The sequence below is a fragment of the Rhipicephalus sanguineus genome, chromosome 4, assembly GCF_013339695.2.
Source record: "Rhipicephalus sanguineus isolate Rsan-2018 chromosome 4, BIME_Rsan_1.4, whole genome shotgun sequence".
NCBI lineage: Eukaryota > Metazoa > Arthropoda > Arachnida > Ixodida > Ixodidae > Rhipicephalus > Rhipicephalus sanguineus.
In genome coordinates this window covers 44,048,297-44,070,236 of record NC_051179.1, presented here as the reverse complement: position 1 = coordinate 44,070,236, position 21,940 = coordinate 44,048,297, and the positions used below count along the sequence as shown (strand labels likewise).

At 50.0% G+C, this 21,940-nt stretch overlaps 1 protein-coding gene across 1 annotated transcript in view; it reads left to right on the top strand.

Annotated features, from left to right (window-relative positions):
* LOC119389870 (uncharacterized) overlaps positions 1-21,940 on the top strand; it is a 297,565-nt gene that overhangs the window by 263,605 nt on the left and 12,020 nt on the right. Inside the window, exons 7-8 of the mRNA XM_037657277.2 lie at positions 17,740-18,404; positions 19,466-20,819. Coding sequence (XP_037513205.1) covers positions 17,740-18,404; positions 19,466-20,819 — 2,019 coding nt within the window. The remainder of the gene's footprint in view (positions 1-17,739; positions 18,405-19,465; positions 20,820-21,940) is intronic.

The following is a 21,940-nucleotide window of genomic DNA, read 5'->3' as shown; positions in this document are numbered from 1 at the left end:
GTTCATGCGAAAAAGACATCTTGCGCCAGAATTGCTCGTAAGAGAAAAACTGCAGCCAATCGTGGTGCCGGACATATCACTAGAGAAGCCATCTATCCGATGGCAAAGATCGGCTACGAAGCTAAAAGCTTTATGAATTTAGCCCTAGTTCTTTTCATTGTTTTCCGCTATGTCTCACTGCCCACTATTTTTTCTCTTTTGACTTCCGTGTTGCTACAACTCCACGAGGCAATTTCGTAAGCTTCGTGCATTGCGCTATCAAGTATTGCGTACATCCCTCCAATTCCTTCGCTTTTTCTGCGCTATTCGCAGCAACTACGCTCAGTTACACAAAGGGAATCATTAGGAAACTTCCAACCTCATTCGAGCATCTGTCAATGTCCCGCTGCAGCTTAATCTACACACGCTACGTTTCACAATAATATCGCGCTGCAGTAGATGGAAGGTTGCAGCCGTTGCAGCACGCGTCAATCAAGCATCGTTATCATCGTGGAAACGCACGTGTTCCTCGTCGGCCCGTTCTCGAAGTCAATCACGAGAGCACTCGCGATAAGCTTCCATAGTCGAGCTTTGCACATCACCGTGAAATACGCTTACAGATAAGGAAGCTGCTATCGGTCATAATGAAAGCGGTCAGATACCCATCACGTCAAAAGTAGCAAGTTAATCGAGAAACTGCAGGACAACAAACATTGAGAGCAGATTCAAAGCTGCAAGGACTAGCGTCCCACTTGGTTTCGCTTGTATAAAGAGTGCGTTATTTCAGTCGTGTCAAAGAACTGGAGTATCTGCGCCAAGTGCGTACATGACGTGAGTGTATACATTCGTACACTGAATGCACAGTAGGACTCGTCCACGTGCTTCGCGTGTGTAGTGATCGGCTAGGCGGGTACAGCTGCGTCTGTCACTCGTCCAGCAATGCAGGTCGTGTTCGTGTCACACTCAATCTACGCGAAACGTTTGTTTCACCGTATAGAGTACAAAGCCTCCGTATACAGCCGTCTCTATCCTTCCTTCTTTGTTGAGTATTCTTTCTTCAATACACATTGTTGTTCGGGGAGTTGGTTGACGACTAAGGAATACACATAAGCATGCACACAGGGAGGGCCGGGGGCGGACGGGGAATCGGGGGGGGGGGGGGGCCAAGTTGTATGCGGCTAGGCTCAGGCGGATCGCGTGCGTCCGTAGACAAAAGATTCGTAGAACAACAATTTTCGGTGCCCCTCTAGCCACCGCCGATGCTTCTTTCGCAAGTGTCGCGATACTCGGCGGCGGCACTTCCCGCCAGTCGTTGAGCCCCTTTGCCTCGAGGCGTAGAGATCGTGCTAGCACTTTTATCAGTAGTTGCCCTTTGGACTCGCTATGGGCCCGACGCGTGTCATTCTCTCTGAGGAAGAACAGCGGGAATTGAAGGAGCGCCAAACCCGCACAGAAGCGCGAATGGGCGTGAAAAGATAAATTCTTTTATTAGGGAAAGGGAGGGCGGAACGACACTGATAAGGAAATTGTGGGAGGGGGAGGGGTGGTAGGCACGCACAAAGTCACTCGCGCCAACTACTATGAAACCCGAAGTGGGCTAATGTGATAAAGCTCATCGGGGTTCTCCAGTATGTCCTTCTGTACAGCTTCCAAATCGTGATGTAGAAGAATGGCGTTGTTCTTTCGATGATGATGTAGGGCAGGACAGTATACAATGAGGTGTTCCATGTTGTCTATGCATGAAGAGTGGCGATAGATACATATGCGGGGGGCAGAGGTGTCATTGTAACGGATGCGTAGTCATCGTAAATGTTTAGTCATCTTCGGGCTAAACGTTGATAGAACCAGCTTGACGCAAGCGTTTCAACGAACGCGCGTACGCGAGTCTGCAATTGTCGTCAATCGCACCTGACGTCAGTTGCTTGAGAAATCGTAATAGTCACGGCCTTCCAAAGGACCCCTAAACCACTTCGAGTTGAAAGACAACTAAGTGGTTTCTTTCTGGCCTTCACTGCCCTTCCTACAGGCGCCATCTCCTCCTCGCCGCCTTATTTCTTCATAAAACACGTGGACAGTGTCAGCACTAAGCGTTAAGCCTATCAGGATTTCGCGCTTTTCGGCTACACGCTGTTACATACATCTCTTTGCGTAATCAAAAGCGCGCAAGACGAAGTCAAATCAGTTGATCGAGCACGACAGCCATGCGGGACAAAACAGAACGGACGTGTGACTGCACGGCAAAGCAGGGTACGATACAATTCGCAACTGTTCGGGAAACGCCAGGATAGAATAACATGTAAAACCCTAATATGTGTTTCTTTTTATTTTGATATGTGCGCCGTGCATTTTCTTCGGGGGGGGGGGGGGGAATCAATATGGGAGCTCACGAATAACTTTTGTAATAATTATATCCGACATAAGGCTGTTACATCATTGCGCAGTAGAGCCCCGCCACGGTGGTCTAGTGGTTATGGCGCTCGACTGCTGACCCGCAGGTCGCGGGATCGAATCCCGGCCACGGCGGCTGCATTTTCGATGGAGGCGAAAATGTTTGAGGCCCGTGTACCTAGATTTAGGTGCACGTTAAAGAACCCCAGGCGGTCTAAATTTCCGGAGCCCTCCACTACGGCGTCTCTCATAATCGTATCGTGGTTTTGGGACGTTAAACCCCAGATATGATTATTATCATTGCGCAGTAGAATAGAAACTGATTTATTTTATTTCTCGTTAATTGTTATTTCTCGTTTTTCTCGTTAATTGTCTGCATTCGCGTCGATTTAGGTTCGTCTACTGCGAAATTAGCGGAGCAGACCTATCATCATGGTTAGCCAATCTATCTATCTATCTATCTATCTATCTATCTACTACGCTCAAGTCGTGCTGTCTCGTGATAACATTTTTCCCGGCTTTGAAACTTTATCTGCGAATGGCGACATATAGCCCTGTAAGTTCGCGACACGTGACAGGGGGGCTTGTGCGCTTCTTCCATGCGCCGCCATTTTCCTCGTGCTCTCCACGACTGGAGGAAGGAAGTGAAATTCGTTCGGCTTCCTTTAAGCCATCACGCATCCCACTTACGCCTTCCACGCTGATACACACTATATAATGCACGTCCCACGTGACTTCCATACATAGTACGTGTCGTAATCGGGAACAGAGATAAGGCGTTCCCCCACGTTATCATCGTTACGTACATGATTATTTTGGGCCTGTGAGAATTGTCCTACGACCTTCTGCTTCAGGAATAGCGTAGCCTCGTTATACTGCAGAAACCTCTATCTATAGATACAACACGACGGCAGCCATTGCTGTAACGAACGACGCGCGCACCGATTAGGCGATGAGACGTTGCAGCACCGTGCGTCTGTCAACTACTCGCAATTACGGCGCCGACCTCTGACCTCTCCCCGTCTCGAACTCGGCGCCATCTTGATAGCATCGACCTTTCGGAACAACGCAGGTGGTGGGGGTCACTATATCGAAGGGCGTACCGTATGCTCCGAGAGTTCAACGAGTTGCCACAGACTGCAGGGTCGGCTACACGACAACGACACCGGAAAGTACATCGGCGCCGTCTTTTTTCGTCGTTACTTACTGTGACTGTGTACGTGCGCGTTGAATTCCTCACACGCGTTTGCACCCGGAGATGTATTCGGTCACTCTCCTTCCATACAATCATTGTGACTCTTCAAGCAGGGTCATGTGTCGAGTGTAGCCGAATATAGAAAGATGATAATCGGCAGCGTGCCCGGCTAGCAACGCAGAAAATTGATACAGAGAGAAAGAGAGATGCGGTGAAATAAGGAATACAAAAGAAAGGATAATGAGTAAAGAATTCACGCACGCAGTGCAAGCAACTCGCGCATACCGACATTAGCATCTGCTCAGGCAGATTCGCATGAAGTATGCTTAACATAAAAAGGTAGGTGCATAGGTATGCAGCGCGTCTACATGTATACAGTATGTAGAGAGGCGCATTTTGAAATGTGCAAAAGGTGACAGGTAGTGTACGTGTGGAAATGAAATATCGGGACGGTAACTGGGAGAACGAAAAATACGTTCGGTGGATTTACGTGCCTAAAACAGGGCATGCTTATGAGTCGCTCCGTAGTGGGAAAGTGGGATTCTTTCAGGACCACCTAAGGCTAAGTACACTGGTGTTTTTGCGTCCGCCTTCGTCGGAATACGACCTCCGTGGCCTGGAATCGAACCCGCATCCTTGAGCTTTGCAATGTAACACCTTAGCAGCGAAAGCTGCCACGTTAGGATGCACTAGAAATCGATGCCATTGTTACTCGGCACTCTGTTGTTATCAAAGTACGGAAATGTTGGATAAACGCAAGTACTTTGATCAGAAACGAAGCCACTCCGAAACTATAAGGCGTTGCTGAGGCACCACAGGGTCATGCAAAGAACGCGGAAACAATGTGCTCGAAAAGCATCTGAATGCGGAGGTCGAGAATTTCGCATCCCTCACAGCAGCATCGAAACTATGCGGGCGCAACCGGAAGGTTGAATATACAAATAAAAAAAAAACAAGCTGCGGTCGTGAACCCTTGTGTGGCCTGATGATTATGCATTCTTCGTTTGTTTCCTTTTTTTATAAAGTGCCGCACGCACACCATCGTCGCGTGGAGAAGACCTCGAGAACGTCAGGAACTTTGAGACAATGACAAGGCTGTGGGTTCCGTCCAAACTATATTATTTTGCTTTCGCATTGTGTCACAATTACTGCACTTCAGTTCGAAACCATAAATAGCACTCCCCATGCTTTCCTTCGCTTCGTTATCTGTTGACCTCATCTGGTCGTATCTGACGAAAAACTAGACCCTCAATCTACTCCCTGTGTTTCTGCCTGCCTGAGACACTTGCGTATTTTAATAGTCGTCACATTTACTTGAACAAGCTCGCCACTTTCATAGCGAAATGTCAGTCGCGGTTTCGCAGTGAAGGACCTATTTCGATTTGCTTTCGTCCTATCACTCATTTGGCGTCATCGCCTTTGTGGCAATACATTCCGCGAAGGCCGTCTACACTTCTTCGGCTGTCATTCATACACGTCCGATGCTTTCATGCGTCTTCTCAAATGTGCGCCTGTTTGATGTTTCGTGTTTTGGTATTCAAATGCCATCCTCCATAATACGCACAATGAAATCATATATAATAATTAATAATTGTCGGGGTTTAACGTGTATATATATATTATAATGAAGAAAGGAAGACGTTGAAGACACGGGCTCAGCTATCATCATCGCGAGAGAAAGGCACGAGATCGGCGTTGGAACACCACCATCTTGTTCTACCTGCGTACTTTTCCGAGCTACCACCCGTTCGTTCGGCTCGCCCAATAAACCTCTTTACATTTGGTGGATCGTGCGGGGTACCCACATCGCCTGCACCCTGGAACTACGATCCCGCACATTGCAGCCGACCATGCAAGTCGACGCTTCCCAACAGGCACCACCTCTCGCGGCCGCCGTTTGCCCCGGCTCGGTTCGCCAGCGAGACCCCCCGATATTTGCGGGAACGGAAGATCAGGACGTCGAGGACTGGCTGTCGTCCTTCGAAAAAGTTAGTGGACCCAACAGGTGGGATGACGCTGCTAAATTAGGCATCGTGAACTTTTACCTGGCTAACGTGGCGAAGCTATGGTATACTAACCACGAGTCCGAGTTCGAGAACTGGTCCGCTTTCAAGGATGCAATATCCGCAGTTTTCGGTCGCCCTGCCGTGCGGAAGTTACGCGCAGAACAACGGCTGCGTACTCGGGCACAAGAACCAGGTGAAACGTTTACCGCCTACATCGAAGACATAATCGATCTCTGCAGGCGCGTCGATGCCTCAATGAGCGAAAGTGCGAAGATACAGCACATTATGAAGGGTGTCGACGACGATGTCTTTCAAATGCTCCTTGCGAAGTCTCCTGGTACGGTGTCCGAAGTGGTAACTTTCTGCCAGAGCTACGACGAATTGAGAAGGCAACGAGCTCTCACCCGACGTTCATCTCAGGCTAATCAACCGCTCGCTGCACTGGACGTCGTCCCTGACCACTCATACCTTCTCGCACAAATGAAAGACTTCGTGCGTGAGGAGGTGGCACGTCAGCTTTCACTCCTGCCGTTTGCTCAGCGCCAAGAGTTCCCACAGCAGCAGCAACTGCGGCAACCGACCCCGTTGGCTCCCGTGCTCCGACACGTCATTCAAGAACAGATTTCGGAGGCCCTGCCGGTACCCATTCAGCAGCACCCTGTCGCCGCACCTCTTACTTATGCTGAGGCAGTAAAGCGGCAGCATCTACCACAGCAACAGCCCCCACCATTCCATGGAGTGCCACAAGCCGTAGCCTCGACTCCTCCACCTGTCACATGGGGTGCTCCTATCGCTACAAATCCTTGGCGAACGCGCGATAACCGGCCGATCTGTTTTGCATGCGGTGGCCCTGGCCATGTCGCCCGACACTGCCGACGTCGAGTGCCGGGATACACAGACACCCGTTCACAGAACAACTACATGGATCGTCCCCGCTCTTGCTTTGACAGTTCGGATGCTCACTCAAGCACGTCTTCACGTGAATACCTGGAACCTACGTCTCGTCGCGCACCTTCACCCCGTCGCCGCTCCGTGTCGCCCATGCGTCGTCGACCAGCACCTGAAAGTGAGGGAAACTAGCCGCCGCAGTTCAGGAGGCAAGAACTGCGCTGTCGAAATGCTCAAGTCCTCGAACTTTGCCGTCGAATATTGTTGAAGTTTTTGTAGAAGGCGCCCATACATATGCTCTTGTCGATACCGGTGCTGCCGTTTCCGTTATAGACGCTAAACTATGTCGCAAGCTTCGAAAAGTGACCACGCCTCTTGATGCGATGTCCTTACGCACCGCGAATGGGGAACCTGTTCGGCCTATAGCCGCCTGCACTGCCCGACTCATCATCGCGGAGGACCCCTACATTGTTGAGTTTATCGTCCTTTCCTCCTGCTCTCACGACATCATACTTGGCTGGGATTTTCTATCGCGCAATCAGGCTGTTATCGATTGTGCCAGATCCGCACTTGAACTCTTCCCGTTGTACGACCAGCCCTACGGCCACAATGATCAAGCCGCACACAAGCTAGTCGTCCAAGAAGACGCCGAAATTCCCCCGACAGCAGCTGTTTTGCTCCCTGTGTTTTGCAACGGCGTGTGTGATGGAGCTGCATTCTTTGAACCATCGAGCCTCTTGCTTAGTCGGAAACCACTTCTTCTGCCTTATTCGACAATTTCAATTTCGAATGGAACCAGTGTTCTCTGCCTCACTAATCCCCTTCCGTATCCCCTCAACCTGTTTAAGGGTGAATCTCTTGGATGCGTGCAGCCCATTGATAAGGAAGAAATTTTTACTGTGCAGCATGATTCATCTCGTAGCGACCTCGACGCCATCAGTGCCCTTAACACCTATGATGTACCAGCTTCCGAACTATTCGATTCGTCGATCGCAGATGGACTGTCGCCATCTCAACGATCTGATCTTCTCCAGCTACTGCACCGATTCCGCGATTCTTTCGATGTTGCTCAACCTGCCCTTGGCCGAACTTCTACCATTCTTCATTACATAGACACGGCTCCCACACGCCTGTGCGACAAAGACCATACCGTGTTTCCGCGGCGGAACGCCAAGTTATTAGCGAACAGGTTGACGATATGCTTCAACGCGACGTTATTCGACCATCACAAAGTCCATGGGCATCACCTGTCGTTCTAGTTAAGAAAAAGGATGGTTCGATTCGGTTCTGCGTGGATTACCGGCGCCTAAACAAGATCACTCGAAAAGACGTGTACCCTTTGCCCAGGATTGACGATGCCCTTGATAGTTTACAAGGCGCCGAGTTTTTTTCATCGTTAGATTTGCGTTCTGGGTATTGGCAGGTGCCCCTAGCAGATGCTGATCGTCCAAAGACAGCCTTTGTGACATCCGACGGTCTATATGAATTTAATGTGATGCCCTTCGGCCTCTGCAATGCGCCTGCCACCTTCGAGCGCATGATGGACTCGGTTTTACGGGGTTTGAAGTGGCAGATCTGTCTCTGCTACCTCGACGATATTGTTGTCTTTGCGCCAGATTTCGCAACACATCTCGAACGCTTGAAACACGTCCTGACGTGTCTGAAGAATGCGCAGCTCCAACTCAATCTCAAGAAGTGCCGCTTCGCTGCACGGGAACTTACGATTCTCGGTCACGTCGTATCAAAGGACGGTATACTTCCAGACCCGGCCAAACTACGTGCTGTCGCCGACTTCCCCAAACCGACGACTGTGAAGCAGTTACGGAGCTTCGTCGGGTTATGCTCCTACTTTCGCCGGTTTGTGCGCAACTTCGCCTCTATTATTGCGCCTCTGACCCAACTTTTAAGCAGCGCCACCGATATTTCGTCATGGTCTTCCGAGTGTGACCATGCATTCTCCACACTCCGTCGTCTCCTCACATCACCACCTATATTGCGGCACTACGATCCTACAGCGGCTACTGAGGTTCACACTGACGCCAGCGGTGTCGGCCTCGGTGCGGTTCTCGCACAACGGAAGCATGGGTTCGCCGAGTATGTCGTCGCATACGCCAGCAGAGCTCTCACCAAGGCTGAGTCGAACTATAGCGTCACCGAGAAAGAATGCTTGGCGATAGTTTGGGCGCTTGTCAAGTTCCGCCCATACCTTTATGGCCGTACGTTTGATGTCGTTACGGACCACCACGCGTTATGCTGGTTGTCTTCGCTAAAGGATCCATCAGGTCGTCTTGCCCGTTGGGCTCTTCGGCTTCAAGAATATGACATCCGCGTTATATACCGTTCCGGCCGCAAGCACGCCGACGCTGATGCACTGTCGCGGTCCCCATTATCCACAGAGTCTTCATCCATTTCCACTATAGACCCCTCGTTGTCAGCTCTTGACGTGGACACCGTCTCTTCTGCACAACGCAAAGACCCATGGATAGCTTCGCTTCTTGACGTTTTATGTGAGGCACCCACGCTTCGGACCACTCGAACACTGCGACGCCAGGCACCACACTTCAGCATTCGGGATGGCCTTTTGTACCGGCGTAACTACTCACCCGATGGTAGGAAGTGGCTCCTAGTTATTCCCCGAACGCTGCGCTCTACAATGTGCGCGTCCTTTCATTCCGACCCACAATGTGCTCACGCCGGCGTCTTCAAGACCTACGAACGTCTACGGAAAAGGTACTACTGGCGCGGAATGTTCAGCTTCGTCCGCCAGTTCGTTCGCGGCTGCCACGAGTGTCAGCGGCGGAAAAAACCACCACATCCTGCAGCAGGTTCATTACAGCCACTTCCGTGCCCAGACCGTCCATTTGACCGCGTTGGAATTGACCTTTATGGACCATTGCCATTGACAATGGCAGGCAACCGATGGGCTATCGTTGCCGTGGACCACCTTACACGGTACGCCGAAACCGCTGCTCTTCCCACAGCGACAGCACAGGACGTCGCATCTTTTATTCTCAATCGATTTGTGCTTCGTCACGGTCCTCCTCGCGAACTCCTGAGTGACCGTGGGCGGGTATTTCTCTCCGATGTAATCCAAGCACTTCTCCACCAGTGCCACATTGTACACCGGACGAGTACAGCCTACCACCCTCAGACAAATGGTTTGACTGAGCGGTTTAATCGGACTCTGGGTGACATGCTTGCGACGCATGTTGCATCTGATCAAACAAACTGGGACCTCGTTCTTCCATTTGCGACATACGCGTATAACACCGCTACGCAAGTCACAACTGGGTTTTCCCCATTCTTCCTTCTGTACGGTCGCCAGCCGTCACACACTATCGACACTTTGCTGCCATACTCACCAGACGCCTCCGAGTGCACACCCGTGTCGGACGCCGCCCGTTACGCTGAAGAGTGCCGCAGACTAGCCAAACAGTTTACTACGGCCGACCAACAGCGCCAGAAAGAGACCCGCGATGACAATCATCCTCCTGCCGCAACGTTCGCTCCTGGAGCACTTGTGTGGCTGCATGTACCGCCGTCCGCTCCTGGTTTGTCTCCCAAACTACTCTCAAATTATCATGGTCCCTACCGCGTGGTCGAGCGTACTTCACCCGTCAACTACGCCATTGAACCTCTTACGCCGCCCAGCGACCGTCGTCGGCGTGGACGTGATATCGTTCACGTAGAACGCCTCAAGCCGTACTTCGACCCGCTTGTTCCCACCTGTTAGATCGCCAAGGTGGCTTCATCTTTCTCGACGGGGGAAATTATAATGAAGAAAGGAAGACGTTGAAGACACGGGCTCAGCTATCATCATCGCGAGAGAAAGGCACGAGATCGGCGTTGGAACACCACCATCTTGAGCTACCACCCGTTCGTTCGGCTCGCCCAATAAACCTCTTTACAATATATATATATATATATATATATATATATATATATATATATATATATATATATATATATATATATATATATATATATATATATATATATATATATATATATATATATATAGGTCGAGAGGAGATGCTGTCCAGGGGTCATTGCGTTGTTCCGAAGCAATTTTATCAAACTCAAGAGAATACAACGTGCGCTCACACGCAGAGTCATCAGTGGCAGTCAGGGAGAGAGGCGAACGGGAAAGCGCGGCAGTGTCCCCAATGTTTCCGTCCTGAACGATTAAACCACGCGTATGTCGTACTCTTGGATTTTCAAGGCCCAGCGAGCAAGGCAGCAAGATGGGTCTGTTAACGTCGAATGCCAACATAATATTTATATATATGCCTCAACTGCGGGAAGGGGGGAGGGGTATCCTGATTTAGCTTCATCTGCTATTCCTGTCATACACTACTTAGCGTCCCGTCGTCTTTCATTTAATAGGCAGCGGTCGAATAATGTTATATAGCGTATAATAGTTCGATATACATGGTACATGGATACAGATGCCGAAGATGCCTAAGCAAATAAACTTTTTTTTTAAGTTTGATTTCGGCGAGTTCGGATATACCGAATTACCCGATAAATTGAACTTCTTTAGCATGTAGGCTTACTCGTATACGACAGAGTCTGATTGTATGTATCAGCATATCACCCTGCGGTATATTTTTCTCAAATAGTGATCCCATTGTGACCAGCCGTTGTGGATATGTGTGCCTAACAACGGAGATGGAATTGGACTGACAATTATTCCAGCTATCCCGAGTTTGATATTCTCCTTAGACCCAGGTTATCGACCGGCGAACCATTTTTTTTTCGTTTTCGTCGGAAAAAGCGAAGGAAAAAGAGGGAGAGACAAATAGATGAGTCAGTGTAAACAGTTGGCGGCCACCTCTTGCTTCGATAAGGGGCACCTCAATGGATATACTTCATCGCGCTTTGAAACAAGCCGCATAATGAAATGCCATTTGTAACTATCTTCTATTCTACAACATCTCTAGATGTCACCTACCAGACTTATGTTTATTTACAATTTTCCATTCAATAATAAACTTTGAGCCGCGCCCCTTCCTACAGACATTGATCACGTCATGGTCAATGGTGGAAGAATAGGCTCGCTGTTCTTTTTTTTTTTTTGTCGCATTACTTCTCGTATCCTGAAACGTCACGTGGCTCTTCGTGTGTCCTCATCTTATGTCTATTTTATGTTCGCGCTTGTGTTTGTATGTTGGCATGTATACATGCACATAAAAAGTGTAAATACTTCTGATGGGGGGGGGGGGGGTGCTTTCTGCCTGCTCATTCCCTTCTCGCTGCGCCAATGTGCGTGGCCGGGAATCGAACCCGCACCTTCGCGGCTAGCTTCTCGCCTTTGTACGGCACATAAACGGCACGCTGAGGCTGTTTGATCGAAGGTTCATTCTCCCTCATGTTGATTGTGTTCGCGCACGCTCCCTTCACGCGTCAACGGCCGCCATGGAAGCAGCCATAGCGCCCACGAGGCGCCGGCGTGCACGTTGCTCCCGGAACGAGTCGCTCCGCATTGTTTCCGCAGTGAAGGCAAGCCGGCAAGCCACGGGGCTCACGTCATTCGCCTTGCTTGCATCGACGAGTGGGTGTTGCATTGGGATTCCCATGCATCTTATCGTTCGCATTGCTTAGCGTACAGAAGCCAACGGCTGGCGCGTATCTAATCGGAAGGAGAACGCCTGCGCCTTATACACAAGTCAATAATAATACCGGTTCGAGCAGCGGAACTGAAAACGAGGGACAAAGGGAAGAGAGACAAGGACGTCGTTGTACTAACAACTCAAATTTTATTTCCGTGCACGCGGCTGAATAAATAAATTGTCAAATACGTACACAGTCATCCTTTATGAAAGGGAACACGCGAGCGCATGCCTGGGCTCTGCAGCGTTCCAGTGACTTTATGCAGCGGCTGCCTACAGCTCCATCAACCGACAGCTAAAGAAAGCACGCTCTCGCTTGTTCCCTTTCATCAAGGACGACAGTGTACAGTCACCAGCAGATCCAGTAGTGATTGGCGCCTGGTGTCGTTTTCACGAACTGGTCGGAAGTTCCGTACAGCTGCACAGTTTCGCTGCTCGAAGTTTCAGTTCCGCTGCTCGAACCAGTGTTAGCTATGAACCAACTAGCTCCGGTGAATACCGCTTTGACGATAATAATAATAATAATTGTGGTTCTACGGCCTAAGACCACGATGTGATTATGAGAGACACCGTAGTGGAGGGCTTCGGAAATCTCTACCCCCTGGGGTTCTTCAACGTAAACCTAAATCTAAGCACTTAGGCCTCAAGCATTTTGCCTCCGTCTAAATGCGGCTGCGTCGCCCCGCCACGGTGGTCTAATGGTTATGGCACTCCACTACTGACCCCAAGGTCGCGGGATCGAATCCCGGCCGTGGCGGCTGCATTTTCGATGGAGGCGAAAATGTTGGAGGCCCGTGTACTTAGATTTAGGTGCACGTTAAAGAAACCCAGGTGGTCAAAATTTCCGGAGCTCTCCACTACGGCATCCCTCATGATAATATCGTGGTTTCGAGACGTAATTAAACCCCAGATATTATTATTAAATGCGGCTGCCTCGACCGGGATTCGATCCTGCGAACTTCGCGTCAGCAATCAAGCACCATAACCACACGATCACCGCGGCGGGTATACACGAGTCGATGATGCCGTTTTACATCAACAATGTTTTGAATATATTTTTAAGTTTACCACTGCTATGGCATTGCGATGTCTGCACCGTATACGATGGAGCGTTCGTTTGTCTCCTTCAGTTGATACTAGCACGTGTCATCCGGCAAAACAGCTGTCTGCGAATGTCAACGCTTACGGAATCATACAGCCGTTACGAAGCAATTAAAAATCTACCCTCGAACTCGCATGGGGAAGGAAGAAAACTAGGAGGGAGCGTCATGTGATAGTCTTGAAGCCTATTGATAAAAAACGGAAAAATAGGCCCTGATCATGTGATAGGCAAGCGCTACTATTGGTCGGCTCGCTTTGGTTGCGACTGCTGCAGGGCCCAAACCTACCCAGGAAGCACCACCGCGTACTGGTCGGAAGGGGTGGTGTCAAAGGCTTGCCGAGGCTAGCGGCATCACGTGATGCGCCCTCATGTCTTTTTTTTTTTCCTTGCTCCATGCACTCGAGAACTATTGGACGTCAATATAACGGCGACGAGGGGTGTGCCCTGTTCGTTTCCTGACACGTACCGGCCACTGTGTACCGCTTCTTTTGCAAATCAACGACGCTATAAAAGCGATACCTCACCGAGAGTGATATGTGGATAACGTGTCAACATTGTGCGGTCATGGTTAGAGTTAGAACGACGGCCGTTGTCGACGGCGCTCGAAAAAAAAAAATGAAGGCGTCGGCACGATCACAACGACAGGCAGGGCTGAGTCAGCCTGCAGCTGCTATCGAGAAATACGCAAGTGGGGCAGACGGAGAGGCCAGAAGTGAAGTAAAAGAAAGGCTGAGGACGGAAAAGGTGAAAAGTCTGAGGCCGGCGCCGCGGCTGTCATTATTGTATACACGGCCGCATATCGCAGAGAAGGAGGAACACAATACTTTTAGCTTTTGTTCGCAGTTGCTCCGACGGGATGTGTGTGTGTGCTCGTTTCTTTTTCGTTTTTTTTCACTCAGCAGCTCCATCGGCGTTGGCTGCAGCTGCGCAACATATTTCAATAGCTGGTTTCCTTGACTGCAATCGTTCATATTTCGAAAGCGCATACGGCGGAAAGCCAGAAAAAAAATCACACCCTCTTTATGTCTTCGTCTCTTCTAACTGCATAGTTCAATCGACGATTGCAGAGTTTCACTCGCGTAGGATTCATTCTCTCTAGAGTACAGACCGAAGGTACCTCATCTTGTCAAATGTTAGAACTGAGGGGCTGGATATCATATAAGCCTGTTACACTGTCGCGCACTACCGCACGCGACTCACTCACTCACTCACTCACTCACTCACTCACTCACTCACTCACTCACTCACTCACTCACTCACTCACTCACTCACTCACTCACTCACTCACTCACTCACTCACTCACTCACTCACTCACTCACTCACTCACTCACTCACTCACTCACTCACTCACTCACTCACTCACTCACTCAGTTACTAAGACCACCTGTTCACTAGAAGTTAGCATTCTCGCAAACATATCAAGGCCATCATGAACGACTCTACGTCACTCACGCACGCACGCAGGCGCGCAGGCACGCGCGCACTCAAAAGCTGTTCGTCGGAAGTGAAAGTGAACTTTTGCCCAAAACTTTCATGGCCGATTATACGTCTATTGAATCACGTGCGAGACAAAACTCACTCATGGCCGAGTGTACGTCATCAGCATCGCATGCAAAAGAGACCTGAACTCGAGCCATTTTATTGGCTGTTTGGTGCATATGTCATTTAGCTTTAGTTTAGCGCAGCAGTTCGCACACCCCTCGCAAGAGCTCACTCGGGCACCCATGCGTGCCGTGAACTTTCACGCTCGACGAGTAAGAACGCATCCGGTGCATGTCAGTGCTTTCTTTTTTTTTTTTTTTTCAAAAACGCGGGCTATACGCTCATGCTGAAATGAACCGCAGCTGTTTCCGCGGTGTCCTTAGCCGACGGCATTGTAGCTGTTCTGCGAGCGTACATGGCACTAACCGAGGTCACAAGAGACGTGAGCTGTTCGGAACCGCTGTGATGGCGACAATACAGTCAGCTGGAGGGGGAAACGTTTGGGTCTGTGACTGCGATCGTGAGTATAGATGCCCGCAAAAGACGTGCTTTCCGTAACGTGTACTTCGCACTGGCGTTTTATTTTGTAGATGTTCTAGGGAAATAGAAGCGCCTTATTATGTGACATCCTTGAAGGAAGATTCCAGTACCAACATTGGCTTCAATTTTAATTGAAAACAGCCTCGTATCCCACCAGAAAAATTCTGCTCGAAAGCCATGCTGTTAACACGTTTGCGATATGAAAGGAAGGCCGGGTGTGTGCAGAAATAAGAAATAAACTGTCAAATAACGTATTCGTGTGGCTTACGATGAGTGTGCTCCTAACTTGCAGAATAATCAACTCGCCAAGAGATGTGCAGAAAATCGTTACGTTACGCACGCGTTGTGGTGTACTGCGGCGATATGTGACGGTAAGATTAACGGCGCAGTACACCGTTAGGGGATACGTTGGTCGATATTAAAGGTGGTTACGCTGTCTTATCACTTAGTAGAGCGAGTGTGGAGGTTAGCTGGTAATGATATCGTTGAACAGATGCATTCATTGAAAGGTGCACATATGGACTCCTTCACGTCCGACGTGTTTTCACTATGTCGTGGCACGCATGAAACTTCAAACTGTAGGTCACTGTTGGTCTATAGAATACGTTTTCTCGTATTGCCCTCACACTCGAAGCCTTCCACATCGGCATAGCGTTGGACTTTGTCCTCCTTTGTTAGTTTAACGGGAGAACGCAAAGTCCAACTTTATATTTGTTGGCAAATCCACTACGCTTTTGCTGTGTAGCTTCCCTGCTGCCTCGGCTGTATCGCACAGCAGCTGCTGTCATCGTCGACGGAAATCGAAGGGCGTTGGTAGCTGTATACTCTCTGAGGTTCATGCACCGTCTAATGCTATGTGTATATGAAATAATAAGCTTACGCGAAATTGTTATTGGAGGTATAAGGTAGCTTATAACAGATAACATCTCTTAAGTGGCTCTCTGAGAAAGATAAATACGCTTCGTGAACTCGTTACTTCTATATGTCACCGGCACTTTCACTGTGAAGTCATCTGCCATTGAAGAAGGTAATCACTGTATACTATTGCTAAGCTGATTTGAGTTAGAGCCTATCGCTTCACACTGTACGCTCCATAAGCGCGTAACGCTAGCTTAGATAAAAAGAAGAGACCTGTCATTTGCGGATAATCATTAGCTTAGTAGATGACGGTCATGTCCTTCAGTCCGAAAGCTGGCCGGTTGAACATCGTCGGTTCCCCGGGTCGCGAGGAGACTCCCATCCTGTGTATCCTCGGTATAATGCAATGAGATCGTTGCTCGCAATTACGTCAGCTCACTTGGACCAAAAGAACTTTATCGGAGGAAACCTTTTTGGAATGTAGACATTATAATCCATCGCAGCCGAAGACACCGTTGCATTTCTTAAGGTCAACATACCTGCACAAGAGTCAAAATGCGTATCGGTGTGGTTCCTTTTCTGTGTGCGACGGACACGTGTCATTGCACAGCGACAGTCAGCTGCTGTACTCGCGGACAACTTTTCTCGGCAATGAGGGGAAGGCTACAGAGCCGAACTACGCGTGTGCTACCGCTGAAGAATATAGTCCCACAATTGCGTCCGTGTTTTCTGCGTGAGAATAAAAAGAACAACATTACTTTATTTCCTACGGGACGCTGTTTGAAGAAAGGGTCAGCGCGCACCAAGGAGCATTTATGCTTGTTTTATTTTAAGCTGTTTCATTTCGCGTTTTTGCGCCTGTGAAAACGTCGCACCTTTTACGTCCACCTCACAGTCGAAATGGCGTCTTCGTCTTCAGGCGAGAGCTCGTCACCCTCCAGCTTTTCCGACGACTCGCCGAGGCAGCTCGTGACGAATTTCACTAGCAGATGTCTGTCTAGTCCTGTGACGGCCGCTCGAATAATCAAAAACGGCCGTCACAGGAGATACGGAGTGTTCACAAACCAAAACTAAATTCGAAACGCGCGCCGAACCCTACCACTTAGCGGAGCAGTACGTGTGCAGCAGCTCCGCCTCCGTAGCATTTCCTTCACTGCCAAGAAAAGTTGTCCGCGAGTATATGGTGGCCGATTGTAATGGTGTGCCTGTGATCCTTCCCTATCTCTCTTTCTCTCTTTCTTGCTGTCTTTATCCCCTTGCTTTTCGAGCTCCCCATCACCCGTTTCCCATTGTAGCTTGCCATACCGGATCTTTCTTTCCGTTATACTTTCTGCCTTTCCTCTCTCCTCTGTTTTTGTCTTTGCTTCCCTGATGAAGTTCCCCGACGAAGCTGTCTTAGTCTACCCTGTGCCGTCGCCGCCGTCGTCGTCGTCGTCGTCGTCGTCGTCGTAGTAGTAGTAGTAGTAGTAGTAGTAGTAGTAGTCACGCGGGTCGTGTGACCAGAGGTGGGAGGGAATAAAGAAATCAATAAAACTAAATGATGATTATTACGAGCTCGAACTGATGATGACGACGTACGTGATATCGTTGGCCAATCACACACACTGGCGCGCTTGCAGTTTCGCTGTTCGATGGTTTCGACGGCGTGGAGCTGGCTGATTTTTTTTTTCTTCGTTTCGTTTTCGCAGTCACTGCGGAGGTGCACGACACCAACTCCGGCAGCCCTGACAGCTTCGGCAGCAGCGCCAAGACCGAGGAAGCCAAAGGTGCCGGGGGCGGGAGCTCGTCCGACTCGAACGCCAGCACCGACGAAGGCATCTGCCAGGACGACGCGACGCTCCTAGAGGAAGACTGCAGCGAGAAGCGCGACTCGGACGCCGCGTCGCTGACGCCTCAGAGCTCGAGGCGCAAGGCGCCCTCTCCGGACGCCGCCTCGTGCGCCTCGTCGGTCGCCGGGGGTCCCGACGACCCCGAAGAAGACGACGACATGGCAGGCCGCACCACGATATTCCACAGCTCGCAGATGAAATGCAAGTCGCCGCCGCCGCTGCCACCGCTGCAGCCGCAGCAGCACTCGCCGGCGCCTCAACAGCCGGCACATCAGCCGGTCGCTGCAACCCAACAACCTGTACAGCAAAAACAGCAGCAGCAGCAGCAGCAGCAGCAGCAGCAGCAGCAGCAGCAAAAGGAACAACAACAGCAGCAACAACAACAGCAGCAACAACAACAGCAGCAGCAAGCGCAGAACAACAGGGCCACTCTCTCCCCTGTAGTGCTGAAGCCCGTCTCCAAGACGTCATCTCCTCGGTCACCGCTCTCTTCCAATGGCAACGGTATCGGCGACTCGCCGAAGGTAAGGTTTCTAGTTTCAAGTTTACTGCCATAAGTAAGTAAATTCAAAACATGTGCAAACACTGTATGGCCCCTTTTCCGAAGGCTTGTTGTGGGGCCGTTCGGAATTATGTAGAAATATAGACAAGTACAAATATGTAATAGGCAGTAAAAAGTCAACCATACAGTTACACAGAATGAAAGGAAAACAACAACAGGTATTAATTACATGACTTCCAATGCCAAAAGAAAAATCAAAGTCCACTTTACTAGAACAAGGGCAGTGCTGCTCGCTTTTGTTGCTAGCGTAATTCTTCGTTCAACATTCTGGTCATTTTCTTAGACTTCTCATGCTACTTAATGTAGTGCGTACACTCCGCCCTTGTACTGCTGACGGAATTCACTTTGCTTAACATGTCCAAACTATACATGTTTCCTTGCAAAATGGGCCTATTCTTCTAAAATAAAGAAGGAAAAACAGACGTCTACATGATATCTTTTAATGCGGTTTTGTTGGAATGCGTGCATAATTTTGTTATCTTTATTTTCGTGCTCACAAGGTTAACAACTTGCAAGTCATTCGCTTTCTTGCCGTCCTTTCTCTCGTCGCCTTTTGGGTCCCTGGTCTCAGTGCCTTCGCGTGCGATCAGGTGCCTTTCTCATCTAAGTTTATTCTTACATTCTGTTTATTTTATTGTTTCTCTTGCGTAAGTAATTCATTCTTCCTATAAGGCGAAATCTATGCTTCGCTTCAATTGACTAGGAATAATGTATCAACTGAAGGAGCACCGAGCTGACTTACTGAGATAACAGGTAATTAGACGAGTACCAAATTAATATTTCTTGAATAGTTCTTGTTGTATTCGAAGAATATGTCATTTGTAGTTATTGGTGTAGCTTTCCTGCACTGTCATTTCTTTGTGTGTGTTGATAATTTGTGACATGCAAAATAATATTAGGTACATCAAAATACTTGACTTGATACCGTCCACTGCAGGTAGAGGTCTAGCGAGACCTCCATATGTGTAATTGTGACATCTTCAATTGCGTCAATAAACTGAAGCGAAATGCGTTTCTCCTCAGTTTCCTTCGCAGGCGCTTCTTCGGCCCACGCCCGGATCCGCGCTGCTCCGAGACATGGCGCACGCGTCTCCACCGCTTCGCAACAAGTGCTCCTCGCTGGCCGACCTCCTGGACGCCGACCAGCAGCACCACCAACAGCAGCAGTCGTCGCAGCCCCAAATGTCGCCGGGCCACGCTTCCTCGTCATCGCCCGGACAACCCCGCGGCCAAGTCAAGAAGCCCTTCGAGAACGGCATGAAGAAGGCTTCGTCCACGCTGTCGCTGGTCACTCCCCCGCTTCAGCTCCCTCCCGCACCGACGCCCTCGGTGGCCTCCGTCGGCGACGGGTCCGTAGCCGAACTCAGCAGCAGCGATTCGGACTACGAGACCATCTGCACGGTGTCCACCTACAAGGACGACAAGCTGGTCAAGTCAATGAGGCCGGTGAATCAGGCCGCCGACACGTCTACCTCTACCTCCGCGACGTCACCCGCGACGCCTTCACCGCCTCCTCCTCCGCCTCCCGTGTGTACAGTCCTGTCGCCACCCCCGCCTCCACCACCGCTGCCCAAGGGCTTCGACATCCGGTCCACGGAGAGCACGCTAAGGCGACCCGGGTCGCTGGGCACCAGCAACGGCGGAGACCGCTCGGAGACGTCGTCGAACGCTGACACGGACGAGACGGCGTCGTCCGCGAGCACGACGCACAGCGAAGAGAGAACCCTGCCGAGGTTGTTCGAGAGGCCCATGTCCTTCATCCCGCCCCAGTTCATGCAGCCGCCGGACTCGGACACGAACCTTAAGCCCTCCGAGTACCTGAAGACGGTCTCCAACAGGCCCAAGTCGCATCTTGCGAACAAGGACATCAAGGTCGAAAACGGCGTCGCGACCAAGAGGCCTCTCGGAAGGGTCCTCGATATCCCTCCGGCGGCCTCCGCGGCTCAGAACGCGGCCAACGCGCATTCCATGACGCTGCCCTTGACCAACAGCATCGCCAACGTCGCCAAGGCCCTGAACGGACTCAATGGTCTTGGGAGTCCGCATAACGGCACTAACGGTCACGGCGTGGTGTACAATGGCCTCAACGGTCTCAACGGATCGAAAGTGGGCAACGGAAGCCTATGCGGCGGCAGCGTCAGCAGCGGCAGCGTGAACGGGGACGACTCGCCCACGCCTTCGCTGTGCGAAGAGAAGATTCACGGCAGCGGTACGGGCACGAACGGTGACATGAGCAGCAGCTGCAGCACCAACAGCCTGCCGCGGTCCATTCCGTCGACGCCGTGTTCTCCTCAGCCGAACGGCGGTGCTTTCTCAATCACCAAGGAGCAGCTACAGAACGTCCAGCTCAAAAGGACGGACAAGCCGAGCACGTTGGGTGAGTCGGGAGGGTCCTCGATCGCGTGCATGCGCAGTAGTGCGGGGCACAATGTGGCCTGTGTTGCGAGTATTACCGGTCTACCTGTCAGTCAAGGCGGTCTAGTTAACAACACCGTCTGACACTCTGAAGCAAGAAACTTTGGAATGTTCCAATGTTCGAATGTTTAGAATGTTCTCTCATACCTCGTCTTGTTCTTTAAGACTTCTTTATTCTCAAATTAGGGACTTATCTGAAACTGAGACATTCCAGTTGTGTACAACGCTTTTTCTTACGCTGTTCGCCACTTGATATGAAAATCTAGCCTCTAGGAGAGTGCAGTCAAAAACAAACTGCGGAGAGATGCCCACCCGTATTCCTCGTAAGAAGGCCTTCGTGGTTCCCCACTGCACTTTAATAGATAACCAGTATGTCAGTACATGCCACAGTGGCTGCAACAGAGAAAGATTCAGCTACGTGGACTCTGAACAGGGACACATTTTTCTTTACTCTCAACGATTTGCCATGGGTCGCGCACTTTTATCTCTTTTTTGTGATGCGTCGAAATTCCAGCGTTTATTTTCATGACCGCACCTTCACGTTGCTAATATACTTGCAACTTAGTTTCGTTAAACATTGCACGGTTACATCGGGGTTCTGGCATGACCTGATTGCTACTGATATTGAGAAAGAAAGTGAGAGATAAAGAGATACGTAGAGGCGCTTTATTGTGGCATCAATTCTTATCTCGAGGCGTCGTCGTCGCAGGGAAAGTCGGGCGAAATAGAGGATGGCTGTCGATTCATGAACGAAGGCATGATTGTGAAGCAATTTGGCTCATTCTGCAGCTCAGTGTTTTCCTTGCACCACAGAAATGCTTGGTTCTGAAAGTGATACCATCATGTTTACGTGACATCCTCCTTTTTTATACCACTTTTTCCTTCTTTCTATCACATAACTTACATCCGATACTCGCGCCCTCCCACCGCACCCCGTGTCTCTACAGAAATTCCATATCATTGCTTAATCAAAAAGCATGAGTCCTTTGAAAGCTGGCAGAAACGCAGTAATCGACTGGCATTCATGTCACCTGCTTGGAACGCATCAAGATTTGCCTTTTCACAGCGAAAGCTGTTATGAGA